General features: G+C 44.9%; 1 protein-coding gene across 1 annotated transcript; it reads left to right on the top strand.

Moving 5' to 3' along the window:
- Positions 1-664: 664 nt before the first annotated feature.
- barhl1a (BarH-like homeobox 1a) lies at positions 665-12,118 on the top strand (the record flags this gene model as incomplete). Its single annotated transcript, XM_079251743.1, has 6 exons — positions 665-691; positions 1,137-1,164; positions 6,281-6,398; positions 8,971-9,281; positions 9,948-10,197; positions 11,917-12,118. 6 exons carry the CDS (start codon positions 665-667, stop codon positions 12,116-12,118), a joined length of 936 nt encoding a protein of 311 aa, XP_079107869.1.
- Positions 12,119-15,882: the final 3,764 nt, after the last annotated feature.

Raw genomic sequence — 15,882 nt, 5'->3', positions numbered from 1 at the left:
AGTTAAAAATGTTTATAATAGATACAATAAAATGCCTGCGTTCATGTGAAAATCCATTAAATGTTTCTGAAACATGGATTATTTAAGTCATGTAGGATTTTTGTGGTGTGATGTAACCAACACTTCCCTCTAAAATAACAAATAAAAATAAATTCATCAGATCTCAGCAGAAAGTACAATGTAGAAGTAAAAAAAAAATGCATCTATATATTTACATATAAATATTATTTAGCTTTTCCACGAATGCACGTGTTTGGAGAACAACTTCAATACAGATTGAAGTTGAATTTTTATGCCCTTCATATAACATCATGTCTGAGATTTCAAAAATATCTGCATGTTTCAATAAACATCTCCTAAAACCTCCTTTAATTAAGATTTGTCCTATTTTCAATATTGTGTTTCAGTGCTTTTAAGTTATGAAGTAGAAAAACAAACATTTGCATCATGATGGATCCGATTCTGTATCTAAACACATAAAGTACCGGTTCCGTAGCACTGATGTCAGCGCCACATTACCATAGCAACGCTTCAATGAAACCCCTGGAACGAATTCAAGTGAATTTCTGATCAATACTTAGTTTTATTTATTTATTTATTTAATTTGTTTGCTTGTTCAGTAAAAACCGGATCCTTTTCACATCACCACATCTGGACGTAGTCCATGCTGACCAACCCACCAGTGGTCAAGGTAAACAGAACCAGAACCAGTATGGCAACTGGCTCATGCTGACTGTACAGACATGAGGAAGTGGGAATGGAAGTGATTTATTGGTCATAAGCAGAATCCTTGTGAAGACGATAGTCCAACTAAACCAGGAGGAAATCTCACATATGATAGTCAGACTAATATCCTAAAGTCTGGCTAGAAGTCTGGTTTAGACCTTCATGTGGTTCTGGCCCATAGATCAGTAGGTACCAATAATCCATTACTGGTACCAGTTAAACAGCCCCAGTATGATTGTAGCTCCTCCCAACTCTGCATGGATGAACCAGAACAGACCTGAAAGCATCACTGAGAACTGGAGGACATCTAAAGTGGACCTTTAAACGTGTTACCATGGAGACGGGCTGCTGATTGGAGGAGGAGCTGCAGCTGTTTGAGACGCCTGATGTTTGTACTGTTCTGCCTGCAGGCGCCCCTTGGGAAGACCCGGTCCAGAGGTCGGATGTCCCAGACTTTACCTTGGGAATGAGGAGCAGTTCCTCAAACGGAGGCGTGACTGAGGCTAAGACACGCCCCTTAACAACCATCACCGCAGCTTTATGACTGAAGCCTCAGCTGACCTGACCTTATGGAGGAAGTACAACATAAAACATGACTCAGCTTGATTCATCATATGCCACGTTTACATGGCCGTAAAACAACGTGTAAACACCTAATCCTGAATGAAACCAATCTGAATTAAATTAAGTTCTGGATTAAGTGGCTGGTTGATTCCCACTTTAAATCTGAATTGATTATTTCTCTTTATAATGTAAACGTTCATCCTGCTTTAAGTCCATTCTGTTTCTCCACCTCAACCAATCAGAAGCCTTTTTCACCCACAGATCTGATTAACTAAATGTGTTTTCCACGTAAACCTCAATTCAGAATGACTATTTCCATCTGAACACAAAGGAGAATCCTTTGGAATTATGTCATGACGAATAATTAATGCAGAATTCAAAAGCAGCCAAAATAATTCAGCCTGATTAATAAAATGTGACTCAGCATTCATACAGTATGACTCAGCTTAATTCATCTGGCGAACAAAGGAAGACAATATCTCTAGAGCTGGACCGAAGCGCTGATGCAGTCTCAGTCCAGGATTAAACCTTCCATCTTCAACGTGAGAACATCCATCACGCGTGTCCAGATGTGTCACGGACTTCTGTTTTCCTTTAGTTCCTCATGTAGAGACATTAAAATGTCCTTATCTATAGACATATTATCTCCTTAACTATAGACATAAAATGTCCTTATCTATAGACATATAATCTCCTTAACTATAGACATAAAATGTCCTGATCTATAGAAACTAAAGCTACAATGATTTGTCAACAAAGTCGACAATGAAAATTCATTGTCGACGCGTCGCATTATAAACGCTGTAACAGCTTTGCTAATAAAACGCTGCACCAGGCAACTGAACGCCATTTACCAACCACGGCTTTTCAGACAGTAGAAGAATTCTAAACACCAAGCAAACGACGCAAAGCACCACAAGAAGTGATGGGGTCAGTATTTTGTGCAGCATCTTTGTTTAAACAACGAAGAAGAAAATGACGGCCGAGCGAACTATTTCCAAAGTTTGGGGATATTTCACGCTAAACAAAGTGTCAAACAGATGAAATGTGTCGTCTGCCACGCAGAGTCGGCGTACCACGGCAGCACGACGGTCATGCATGAGCATCTGGAAGGAAAGCACCCCGGAGTCATGGTTTCCAGCATTCCTGATGGCAAAGTTAGCATTAGCTAAAGTTAGCATTAGCTAAAGTTAGCATTAGCGAGTAGTAATGTGCTGTTGTTACCTCTGCCAAAGAGCTTCTGTTTTTACCGCCGTTTGTCTATTTGTGTTCAAGATAACTCAAAAAGTTAAGGATAGATTTTCATGAAATGTTCAGGAGTTGTTGGAAATGTGAAAAGGAAAAAGTGATTTAATTCTGGTGGTGATCCAGATCACTGTTTGGATTCAGGAACTTTTTAAAGGATTCTGGGTCTTGTTTACCTCCAAAACAGGCTTTTTCAAGATGTAAATAATCATTTCAATGCAATTCTACAGAAATTAAGATGTTAAAATATTTATTTATTTTGTTTTCCTTTTGAGGCAAATTCTGTACAGCTTGGATATGACACTATAGCTAAGTATGAATATTTCAAAATAAATTAGTAGTGAGCTGTAAAGCTTAAATTTAATATTCAACTGGTTCAGGAGTCGTTCTTTTTTTTTTTACCATTGACTGACTGGGAATCAGGGGGACATTCATATGATGCAAATGAAGAGAGTGGGGTAAAACATACTGGAGCCTGTAAAAAGAAGCACAGATGGTGGGCGGGACAGAAATAATTGTGACCAATTGAAAAAAATATTTACAGAATAATCGACTATTGACGACCCCTCCCTGAGCCATCACCTTATCGTGGTGGAGGGGTTTGTGTGTCCTGAAGATCCTAGCAGCTATGTTGTCGGGGGCTCATCCACCTCTATGATGAACACAAACCCGGGCAGAAACGTTCCCTTGCCCGGACGCAGGTTACCGGGACCCCCCTCTGGAGCCAGGCCTGGAGGTGGAGTACGAGAGCAAGCGACTGGTGACCGGGCCTTCGCCCATGGGGCCCGGTCGGGCTCAGCCCGAAAGGGTTACATGGGCCCCACCTCCTATGGGCTCACCATCTGCGGGAGGAGCCGTAGCGGTCGGGTGCAATGTGAGCTGGGCGGCAGCAAGAGGCGGGGACCCTGGCGGTCCGATCCCCGGCTGCAGAAGCTGGCTCTAGGGACGTGGAACGTCACCTCTCTGGTGGGGAAGGAGCCTGAGCTTGTGCGTGAGGTTGAGCGGTTCCGGCTAGATATAGTTGGACTCACCTCGACGCATGGCTTGGGCTCTGGAACCAGTACCCTCGAGAGGGGCTGGACCTTCTTCCACTCTGGAGTTGCTCATGGTGAGAGGCGCCGAGCAGGTGTGGGCATTCTCATCAGCCCCCAGCTTGGTGGCTGCACGTTGGGGTTTACCCCGGTGGATGAAAGGGTAGTTTCCCTCCGCCTCCGGGTGGGGGGACGGGTCCTGACTGTTGTCTGTGCTTATGCACCGAACAGCAGTTCAGAGTACCCACCCTTTCTGGAGTCCTTGGAGGGAGTGCTGGAGGGTGCTCCTTCTGGGGACTCCATTGTTCTGCTGGGGGACTTCAATGCTCACGTGGCGTACGCCAATTATAGTCAACTTTTGGGATTTATAAAAGCAGGACTTGGCGGTAAAACGTCCCGACCTCCACGCCAACTCTGACCATGGCGTACGGCAACATCTGGAGAAACTGGAAACGGCGACACCAAAGGCAGAAAATAAAACCAAAGAAATGGTGTGAAATTTGATACATTTGTTCAAAATCAAATATAAACCTTTAGGCAGAATGCCGTAAATTAACAGCATTTGCACAAAAAAAAAACACAAAACAAAAAAAAAAAAAGAAAGAAAAAATACCCGCACATTTTGATATTGTTCCTCCACCACGTAAAACGCCAACCACTAAAATCTGTTCTGAAACGAAGCAGTTCTACATGTTATAAAAACCATTTCACACAGTTCAGTCATACAGAAGCTGCCATAATATTAAAGCGCTAAATGAATTAGTACATTAAAATGAGGTGTCGCCCATCATCAGGCTGATCAGGTGTTTCCTCCACCTGCAGATACAGAACATGAAGTGATGGTTGGAGATAAAATGCTCCCCAATGCGTAAAGGCGCACAGTGGCTTATCTGTCCCTGCGGATGAGCTTGGAGACTCTGGAGTCGAACCCGGCACCTTCCAAAGGGAAATGAATGACAAGTCGCGGCTGATCACTCCTTTTCCCAACCCAGAGCAGAGGAACAGAACGATGTTCTCCACAGCCAGACGTGGTGTAGCGGCCATCGGGCAGATGGAGGCAGGTGGAGGTGCCTCCATGCCCAGGAGGAAACCTGTTGTACAGCTGCAGATGTGTGCAGATAGTGGAGACGCTACATAACATGCTACTAAATGACGTCAGCGCTTCACCTGCGTTCACCTGATCAATCATCCAATCTGAATGATTGGGTTGTCAATCATCCTCTCATGTTGGAACCAAACGCTGCTGCTTTACGTCTAGAAGTGATGCAACACATCAGAGGTGGAGAATTGGACTCCACCAAGGCTGCCCTTTATCACCGATTCTGTTCATAACTTATATGGACAGAATTTCTAGGCGCAGCCGAGGTGTTGAGGGGATCCGGCTTGGTGGCCGCGACCCGACCCTGGATAAGCGGCAGAAGATGGATGGATGGATGGATGGATAATCGACTATTAAAATAATCGTTACTTGCAGCCCTAATATACACAATATGTCCTGATCTTGAGACAAAACATGTACTTATCTATTTACTGATTTATAGATCCATAGATTTATGTCTATGGATTTCCAGTATAATTAGGACCTTGCTGGACATTGTACCTGGCACACTGCGGGGGTCTGCCTCATTGTTCTGATGATCACAAGGACGTATGGATGATGGATGGATCTGGTTTTGATCTTTAGGTCAGATCCAGCCATGGTTGCAGGTTCAGGTTTGGATCTGGACCAGTTCTGAACATATGTAGACTGCTAGTGGTGGTCCACTATAAGAATAGAAGTAGTGTGTATATATACGTGTGTGTGTGTGTGTATGTGTGTGTGTGGAGGGGGAGATGCGTACGTGCATGTGTGTAGCATCAGTTAGCTGTCAGAGTGTGTTTGTAGGAAGGAAACATGCCTTCAGGCAACAACCACTGCTGTCAGTCACACGTCACACACAGATGTGTGTGTTGTTAAACTGACACACCAGGTTTAACTTGACAACTCTCTGATCTGTCAATCACTCCACACACACACACACACACACACACACACACACACACACACACACACACACACACACAAGCTTCTGCTGTTGATGAGCATTTAACCATGAATCTAATTGAGATTAAAAACCTTTTTTTCCAGCAGTCCTGGGACTACACACACACACACACACACACACACACACACTGTGTGTTACTGTGACTGACTGTCCAGACGCCATCCAGACGCCGAGCCGTGTCGACAACATGCTACAACATGCTAACAAACAACATAAAGCTTTGAACATGTGTACCAGTGAACCCGCCTCCTAGTGGCCAGAGAGGGTCATCACGCTTCTGAATGCAAGTCGCAGTGATGCGTCAGGGCTCTACTGTTTGTAATAAACCACAAAGATATATTCTATTCTATTCTATTCTATTCTATTGTATTCTCTCTTATTTATTCTCTTAACTTGTACATCTGCCAGGAGCAGGTCTACAATCCATCCCTTCTACCGCTCAGCCGAGACTCCAGATCCACCTGGATCCCACCGCGGTCCCCCTGGATCAGTGATTTTACTGGGAAGTAGATGATTTCCTGCTGGATGGTCTGAAGTCAGACATGTTGGTGTATGTGGACAAACTGGTCCCTGACCATCAGGTTTATGGACACTCGGAGTCTCTGGTCCTGCAGCTGTCTGGATCTGAGTCCCGTAGTCCTGTTCAGTAAGCATTCCGTGTGTTTTCAGTGCTGTCAAGCTGGGAAGTCCATGAACGGTCTGAAGGTCCTCCTGAAGTTCCAGACTTCGTGTCTGTGAACCGGGAGGGAGTGAAGGCCGGTATGGTGACTTCAGAACAAACCAGAAGGTACCAGTTTCAGGCAACAGGAGCCCTCGTGGCTGGGGGAGGTTTGAACTGCAGCCTTTCTGTGTGAAGTTTTTTCTAGAACTGGAGGAACCCAGCGGCTCTTTTTCTTTTGCAACGATATCATCATTGCTTGATGTGGAATCCATCTTTGTTTCTCAATTTTCATCATTTATTTGCATTTTTGCATCACAGTCAGTGTTTAGAAACAAAAACGCTGATGTTACACCTCCAGAATATTCTCTATTTCCTGTTTATTCCTATCGGTTCCGGTGTGTTTGCTTGCAGATATTTTGTTCCAAAATAATATAAAATAAGATTTTATTCATGCTGCAGAGTCAGCAGTAAGTCAGATTCGTTTCCGGTGAGGGTTGGACTCCGCCAAGGCTGCCCTTTATCACCCGATTCTGTTCATAACTTATATGGACAGAATTTCTAGGCGCAGCCGAGGTGATGAGGGGATCCGGCTTGGTGGCCTCAGGATTGGGTCTATGCTTTTTGCAGATGACGTGGTCCTGTTGGCTTCATCTGGGCGTGATCTCCAGCTCTCACTTGAGCGATTCGCGGCCGAGTGTGAAGCGGCTGGGATGAGAATCAGCACCTCCAAATCTGAGACCATGGTCCTCAGCCGGAATAGGGTGGATTGCCCTCTCTGGGTCGGGAGTCAGGTCCTGCCTCAAGTGGAGGAGTTTAAATATCTCGGGGTCTTGTTCACGAGTGAGGGAAGGATGGAGCGTGAGATCGACAGACGGATCGGTGCGGCGTCTGCAGTAATGCGGACTCTGCACCGGTCTGTCGTGGTGAAGAAGGAGCTGAGCCAGAAGGCGAAGCTCTCGATTTACCAGTCGATCTACGTTCCTACCCTCACCTATGGTCATGAGCTGTGGGTCGTGACCGAAAGAACGAGATCTCGTATACAGGCGGCTGAAATGAGTTTCCTCCGCAGGGTGGCCGGGCTCTCCCTTAGAGATAGGGTGAGGAGCTCGGTCATCCGGGAGGAGATCAGAGTAGAGCCGCTGCTCCTCCGCATCGAGAGGAACCAGTTGAGGTGGCTCGGGCATCTGGTCAGGATGCCTCCTGGACCTCCCTGGTGAGGTGTTCCGGGCACGTCTCAGACAAAAGGATACATTGCAGGGATTATGTCTTTTGGCTGGCCTGGGAACAGTTTGGGATCCCCCCTGAAGAGCTGGAAAATGTGGCTGGGGGAGGCTGGTTAGGCTGTTTCCTCCGCTACACCAAACCCAGGATGGATGGATGGATGGACAGACGGGGGGATGGATGGAATAATGGCAGAATGTGGTTCGTGGTAAAATGGCCTTTTAGCTCACCTGGCTGGTGTCCCCTTCTGGGTGTTCTAACAAATGTTCCCCCGGCAGCCTGAGCTCTCTATCAAGGTTCTGGGAGAGTCCATGAGACAGATGGGTGGGGCTTCGGCAAAAACGGCACTAAGGTTTTAGGTTTAATTATGTGTATTTATATTATCTTGGGGAAGGTAGTTTTTATATTTATAAAATCTATTTATGGAGGTTTTTTTTTAAATAATGTAGTGTTTTTATGTTATTGGAAACACCTCTGGCTGGTGGAAAATAGTTTAATCCAATCAGCAGCAGAGGATATAAAATAAGGCCAGTTGGCTCATTGGGAGGCTGAGCTGCTTTTTTCTGCAATATGTACACAATTATACAAATAATACACTAAATTTGCAAAACTCCTACATAGTTTGCAATATGACACACTTCGGCCAAACACCTACACACATCTGTAAAAATGGTATTTTCATCCCACAAACAGTCTTCAAATGAAAAGATGCAATTGTGTCGAGTTGAACACTGCTGTGATCAACACAAAGCAGATTAGTGAAAACATCTTGCAGGGAACCAGTGATTCTCTGGATGAATTGCTGGACATTTTATACATTTATGAAGAGATCATTTAGATCAGGGGTCTCCAGCTGCGGTCCTCGTGAGCTCCCATGCTGCAGGTTTTAGTGTTTCCTCGCTGTGACACAACCGATGAGCCAAATCAATGTCTCATCAACCGGCTGGTGCAGAAGATGACAGCAAAGTGCTGGAGATGCTTTTCATTTGAATCCAGTGTGTTGTAGCAGAGAAACACTTAAATCCTGATTCATACATGGCTGATTCACTCTGAATAAAAATATTTTGTGTTGTTTAGTTTCTGTGCAACTTGCAGTAATTGATCAGGTTGAATTCATTCGCTGCCAGGCAAAACACTTTTTACTCAACTTTACCTTCAGATTCTGATTCTTATTGCGTCTCCTCCTGAATAACAAGAAAGTAAAAGAGGAGAAGGAGGGGAATCATGAGGGAGATGAGGAGGAGGAGAGGGTGGACGGATTGGTGGCTGAGGAGGAGCAAAGCTTCTTGCAGATGAAATCAGAAACTTATCAATCCATTCAGTTCACATCTTGATAAATAAAACTCAGTCATCAAGACTTTACTCTAAAATGAGATTTTCTTTTACTTTAAATAAATGGTAAAATATTGCCATATTTTCATCACTTTCCTGCTGTCCAACATCTGACTGATACAACTCACCTGGCTGTCTCCGGAAGCTCCAGGTTCCTCATCGACTCCTCGCTGTCGCTCAGGCCGGAGGACGCGCTCCTCTCCTCGGCAGACCCTCCGGAGCTCAGCCCGGGCAGCAGCAGCGGCTGTACGGCGCCTCCTTCCCGGCAGAGAGTGTCTGTTTCCCGGCTGCCACACGGTCCAATGCAGCCCCGCTCAGTCTGTTCGTCCTTCCTGATCCGGGATCTTTTAGCGGACAGCTGGCCCGGTTCTGACTCGGGACGGTCCGAGCTACGACCCGAGCCCTTCCGATCCGGACCAGATGAAGAGTGTCAGGACAAAAACTGCGAGAACAGAGGTAAAGGTCCTGGAGAATATTTATGTTTTTCACGTTTTTTGTGTTTTTTAAAATTATTATTTTAAATTATCCTCATGTAAACTGAGAAGTTTTAATCTGTGGACAGAACCAGAACCTGGTCCAGAGATAGAACCCGAACTTCTTATTTATATTATTTGAGACAGAAGAAGAGGAAGATGAAGATGATATGATTATCTCTGTCAGAAATAAATGTAGTAATAATAAATTTGGTTCATTTTCAGCAGTTTGTCCTTTTTCCACCTCAGATCTTCCAATAAAGTTGCTTCTTATTTATAATTGATTATTGATTAATTATTGATCAGAAAATGAACCAACTGAAGCTGCTTGAACCTCAATACACACATGTATAAACCTGCCAGTATGAACCAGAACCTGAATCTGAACCTAAACCAGAACCAGAACATAAAACTGTAAACCAGTGTAAACATGGAATTGCTGCTGTTCTTCAGAAAATGATCAATAATCAATTAAAACCTGAAAATTTCTGTTGAACAGATAAAAATGAGTTGAAAAGAATAGTTTAGAGATTCTTCTGCAGAGACGCGTAAAAACACAGGTTCTGGAGGTCCAGAGATCCGGGTCCAGTCCACCATGACCTTCAGCATGAAGTTTACAAATATTGAATCAAAAAATAAAACCCTCCAGATCTGCAGATCAGACCCAGAACCAAGACCTCTCTACCTGTCAATCACCCAGCAGACGGCCCGGCAGAGCCAGGGACCGGTCGCCTGAAGAAGCCCCGAAAGGCCCGAACAGCATTCAGCGACCAGCAACTGGTGCGACTGGAGAGAAGCTTCCAGAAGCAGAAATACCTGAATGTCCAGGACCGCATGGAGCTGGCGGCCTCCCTGCAGCTCAGTGACACCCAGGTCAAAACCTGGTACCAAAACCGAAGGTAACCCAGGTCCCCAGGTAACCCAAAATTGCATGTTAACCAGAATTGTAGGTAACCCAGATCCGTAGGTAACCCAGAACTGTAGGTAACCCAGAACCACACATAAAACAGAACCAGACGTAAACTAGAACCGTAAGTAAGCCAGAGCCATATGTAAACCAAAACTGCAGGTACCCCACAACCACAGGTAAACCAGAACCATAGGTAAATGAGACCCGCAGGTAATCCAGAACTGCAGATAAACCAGAACTGCAGATAAACCAGAACCGCAGGTACCCCAGAACCGCAGGTAACCCTTAACCACAGGTAATCCAGAATCATAGGTAAATGAGAACCGCAGGTAACCCAGAACCACACGTAAACCAGAACCAGAATCACATGTCAACCAGAACCACACGTAACCAGAATTGCAAGGTAACCTTAAAATGCAGGTAAACAGTCACACTGGCTTGTGTTACATTTACTCGTGTAACGCTGGCTTGTGTATTCTTGACTGTTTTCAGGCTTACATGTGTAATGCTTGCTCATCTAACGCTGACTCGTCTAAAGCTGACTTGTGTAACGCTGGCTGTGTAACACTCAGTCATGCAACTGAGTCATGTAACGATAGCCAAGTAACTGAGTCGTGTTACACTGAGTCGTGTAATGCTGAGTCGTGTAACGCTGGCTGTATAACTGAGTCGTGTAGCGCTGAGTCGTGTAACACTGCATGTGTAACTGAGTCGTGTAATGCTGAGTCGTGTAACACTGCATGTGTAACTGAGTCGTGTAATGCTGAGTCATGTAACACTGGCTGTATAACTGAGTCGTGTAAAACTGAGTCGTGTAATGCTGAGTCGTGTAACGCTGGCTGTGTAACTGAGCCGTGTAACACTATATGTGTAACTGAGTCGTGTAACACTGAGTCATGTAACACTGGAAGTGTAACTGAGTCGTGTAACGCTGGATGTGTAACTGAGTCGTGTAACGCTGAGTCGTGTAACACTGGATGTGTAACTGAATCGTGTAACGCTGAGTCGTGTAACGCTGGCTGTATAACTGAGTCGTGTAAAACTGAGTCGTGTAATGCTGAGTCGTGTAACACTGCATGTGTAACTGAGTCGTGTAATGCTGAGTCATGTAACACTGGCTGTATAACTGAGTCGTGTAAAACTGAGTCGTGTAATGCTGAGTCGTGTAACGCTGGCTGTGTAACTGAGCCGTGTAACACTGAGTCATGTAACACTGGAAGTGTAACTGAGTCGTGTAACGCTGGATGTGTAACTGAGTCGTGTAACGCTGAGTTGTGTAACGCTGGCTGTATAACTGAGTCGTGTAGCGCTGAGTTGTGTAACGCTGGCTGTATAACTGAGTCGTGTAAAACTGAGTCGTGTAATGCTGGCTGTATAACTGAGTCGTGTAACACTGAGTCGTGTAACGCTGGCTGTATAACTGAGTCGTGTAACGCTGAGTCGTGTAACGCTGGCTGTATAACTGAGTCGTGTAAAACTGAGTCGTGTAACACTGAGTCGTGTAACGCTGGCTGTATAACTGAGTCGTGTAACACTGAGTCGTGTAACGCTGGCTGTGTAACTGAGTCGTGTAATGCTGAGTCGTGTAACACTGGATGTGTAACTGAGTCGTGTAACACTGGATGTGTAACTGAGTCGTGTAACGCTGGCCGTGTAGCTGAGTTGTGTAATGCTGAGTCATGTAATGCTGGCTTGTGTTTCCCTGTAGGACGAAGTGGAAACATCAGTCCGCTGCAGGTTTGGAGCTCCTTGCTGCAGCCAGCAGGATGTTCCTGCCCACACACTTCTTGTGTCATCCTGCCCCGTCCACAGTGGACCCCTACCTGTACAGAGGCCACGCTCCCTACCACGACCACCCAACAGCCCTGCCTCTGTTGCCATGTGTCCTCACCCACACGGACCCCCGCTGACAAGGCCACACAGATATTACTGGGAGATGAGCATCAGTCTGGACATCTTTTTGACTTCAAACTGTTTAGGAACTGTTTTTGGAAGTGATCCTGGAAGTAAAGTGAGTTCAGGCTCACTGCGACACTTTGGACTTGTAATGTCAAACTTTGATTTGCATAAGAAGGACACCAGGAAACCACAGCTCATGGACCAGATGGAACATTTAGACCACGGGTCTCCAACTCCAGTCCTCGTGAGCTACCATCCTGCAGGTTTTGGTGTTTCCCTGGTAAAAAACACTTGACTCAAATGAAGTTTCTCCAACAACTTGTTGTCATCTTCTGCACCTGCCTGTTATTGAGCCATTGATTTGGGTCAGGTGTGTTACAGCGGGGAAACACCAAAACCTGCAGGATGGTAGCTCACGAGAACCGGAGTTGGAGACCCCTGGTTTAGACCATCAAACCAAACCGTGGATTTCAGACAGAAGGACAGTGTGTAATCTATCAGAGACTGAACCAAGTCATCCTCAATGGGACACAAATATACCTCTGAATGTCTCACTGTTTTACATGTTTTCAGAAATACAATGCTGATGTCTCTCAGTTCTCTTGTTTTTATGCTGAGTGAAGATAAAAGATCAAACTATGTCAATGGCGACAGTTTCAATCTCTCTGGTCATTTGTGATTAAATTATTCACTTAGTGGCGATGGAAACCTCACCACTTTGAGGTGGTGGGGTGACCTCTGGGGTCCTCCAGACTGCCCCTCCTCAAGCTGGGGGCTGGTCAGTGCAAGGGGGACTGGATTAGCTGGGAAATGCCATTGAGTGGGTGGGTTTGTGTGTGTGCCTCAGTATCTGTTGTTTCCTTTTGTGCCTTGGACCCAGGGTTTCTGTCTAATGGGGATAAAAGGTGGGGAACTGGGTGGGGGGGTTGGTTTGGGGTGGGAAAAGGTTGGTTTTGCAGAAGATAAATGATACATGATGTGGCTTTTACAGAGCAATCTCCTGTTCCTCTGCTACCACAGTCAAGTGGTTATGGAGAACAGCATTCACTCATGCTTCTTGTCTTTTTCAATGTTTTTGGTGTGTCGTCGTCCCCCCCCCCCCCCCCCCGAGCTGCCACCTTAGTACAGTACATCCCAAATATCCCATGAGCTATGTTGTTGGTTGGATCCGCAGCTAAAGCGCAGCTAAAACTTGGACTCAGATCACTGGAGCTAGGCTTGTCAAGATGGGTTGGCCCCATTTTGGAGTTGTTCCTGGTGAAAAATACCAAGTAGACCAGAAATAGCAATTCTTTGGGAATATTTCAGGTCTGCAGTCCATCAGACAGAAGAAGATCAAGCTACACTCATAGCCCCCTGACTTGGACAGGAGCGTAGCAATCCTCACCCTTTGGGTGAGGGTGTGTGTGTGTGTGTGTGTGTGTGTGTGGATGTGTGTGGAACAGCAGCTCAGAGTAGCAACCCAGATTGGAGTCCTTGGATGGAGTAGTAAACAGCACTCCTCCTGAGGACAGCCTCAACCTGCTGGGGGACTGAAATATTCACGTGGACAATGACGGTGAGCTCAGGTGCAACATTGGGCAGAACACCTGTGCCAGTCACAGCGACGATCCCAGAGCTCGTTGGTGGACACCAGTAGTAAACGATGCCGACAAGATAAAACTCTGGCATGGGGGTAGTTTTGGAGAGGCCATGGAGAATGACTTCCAGGCAGCTTAGAAGAGATTCTTTTCCATCATCTGACAGCTCAGGAGGGGGGAAGTAGTGCGCCATCAACACTGTGTACAGTAAAGATGGGGCACTGCTGACCTCGACTCTGGATGCTGTGGGTATGCGAAAGGAATACTTCGAAGACCTCCTCGGTACCACACATGTTTTCCAATGAGGAAGCAAAGCTGGGGAACTCCAAGGCAGAGGTCTCTGAGGTGGTTGTATGAGATCCGCCCAGTTTCTTAAAGTCTGGATGCTGTGGGGCTGTTCTGACTGACTCTGCAGCACTGCGCGATATCAGGGACACTTCATCTGGATTGAAGTGGTGATCCCCTGTTAAAGAAGGGGGACCAGAGAGTGTGCTCCAACTACAGACTCAGCCCCAGTGAGGTCTATTCCAGGGTCCTGGAGGGGAGGTTTCGCCTGACAGTCAAACCTCAGACTAAGGAGTGTAGTTTTCGTCCTGGCTGTGGAACAGTGGACCAGCTCTACACCCTCTTCAGGGTCCTGGAGAGGAGTTGAAGGTGAGTTGAATGTCCTGCTCCAGTTCATATTCTGCACAGATGTTCCTGTACACTATGCCGGCTACTTGATCATGGCGCTCCATGTATTCTTTGATGTAAGTGAGTTACATCATTTAATCCTCAACCTGTTGTTTTTTCGGTTATAAAAGAAAGTGATAACACTAAACATAGTTTAATAGTAGATGTTTTAATCTTTTTTTTAAAAAATGGACAAAGTTTCAGACTCTTTTATTTTACTGTCGATCCCATTCCAAATGTTTGGACCTTTACAAGTTACACTGAAACTTGCATTTCAGTCTCCTTTTCTTTACCATGAATAAAATATTTCTCCTTGTGTTGTAATCATGAGTGTGAGAACAGATTGGGATAAGGTGTATCTACCATTAGATCCAGATACTATATTATACATTATGCCTTCCATCTCTTTGTTATGATTCGCTCACATTTTTCCAGTCCAAACGACATTCTGATGTCTCTGCTGTAGATCCTGGTGGTGTGGATCACTGAGTCCATGTCTCGCTCACTCTTAGCGTACAGCTGGATGTCATCCATGTACAGGAGGTGGTCCCATTCCATAGCCAGTCTTGTTGATCATTTGGCTGAGGGGGTTCAGGCCTATACAGAACAGCAGCATCAGGGCATCTCCTTGATATTTATTTCTAATTTATAACATTTATACCACTGCATGAGAAATCCGTCTGCAACCGGAGCCTTCCTGGTCTCTAGTTATGAAAAAGATTTAATTTGTACACAGACATAAGTCATATCAGATCTTCCTTTTGGAAGGACGTGAGTACTGAGAAGTTTCAAAATGTTGAAAAATGACTCATTTGAAATTCCACAAGGCAATAAAATGTTTTATAAAATGGTTTAAAACTCTGCTGGATTTTAGTTTATTCTCTAGAAACTTGTTTTTGGGTTGATTATACAATACATTTTACTATTTACTTGTCTATATGCTAAAAGTTTTGCTGATTTTCCACCAGTTTTGTAATTTTGTTTCAGGAAAGTAATTTTTTTCTGGGTTTCTTCTGAGAATAAATCATCATTTTCACTTTGTACTCTTTTAAAATCTTCTTTCAAAGTAAAGTTTTTTATTTTATTTACTATCACCAACTAGAAGCAGGTTCAGTTTTTCCTGGAGATCTACTAATCTTAATCCTCTCGGTTTTTACATTGACATGCAGGTTTAAGAAAATACAGTAACAGAAGACAAACAGATAAACAGAATATATAATACGTATGACGTTATGAAGCTGCTTCTTCCTCTGTGTGTAACGCGTAGAGCTACCGTAACAGAAATACTGACCAGAATAACAGGAATAACCTGATTACACCTTGGTTATAATAAAAACAGTAGATGACCGTAATAATGTAAAACGATAAGTCTGCGTACTATGATCAGTGTTTATCACAACTCACATCTCTCTGTACATTTAATCAGCAAACTGGTCACATTAGAGCAAAACCTGATGCCAGTTTATAATTATTAGGATGACTGGGACAGAACTGGACCATTTGGACAGACTGGGGTCTCCGTC

Source organism: Telmatherina bonti, assembly GCF_933228915.1.
Source record: "Telmatherina bonti genome assembly, chromosome: 13".
Lineage (NCBI taxonomy): Eukaryota > Metazoa > Chordata > Actinopteri > Atheriniformes > Telmatherinidae > Telmatherina > Telmatherina bonti.
The sequence above is the reverse complement of the archived record's forward strand: the minus strand, read 5'-3'. Positions and strand labels throughout refer to the sequence as shown.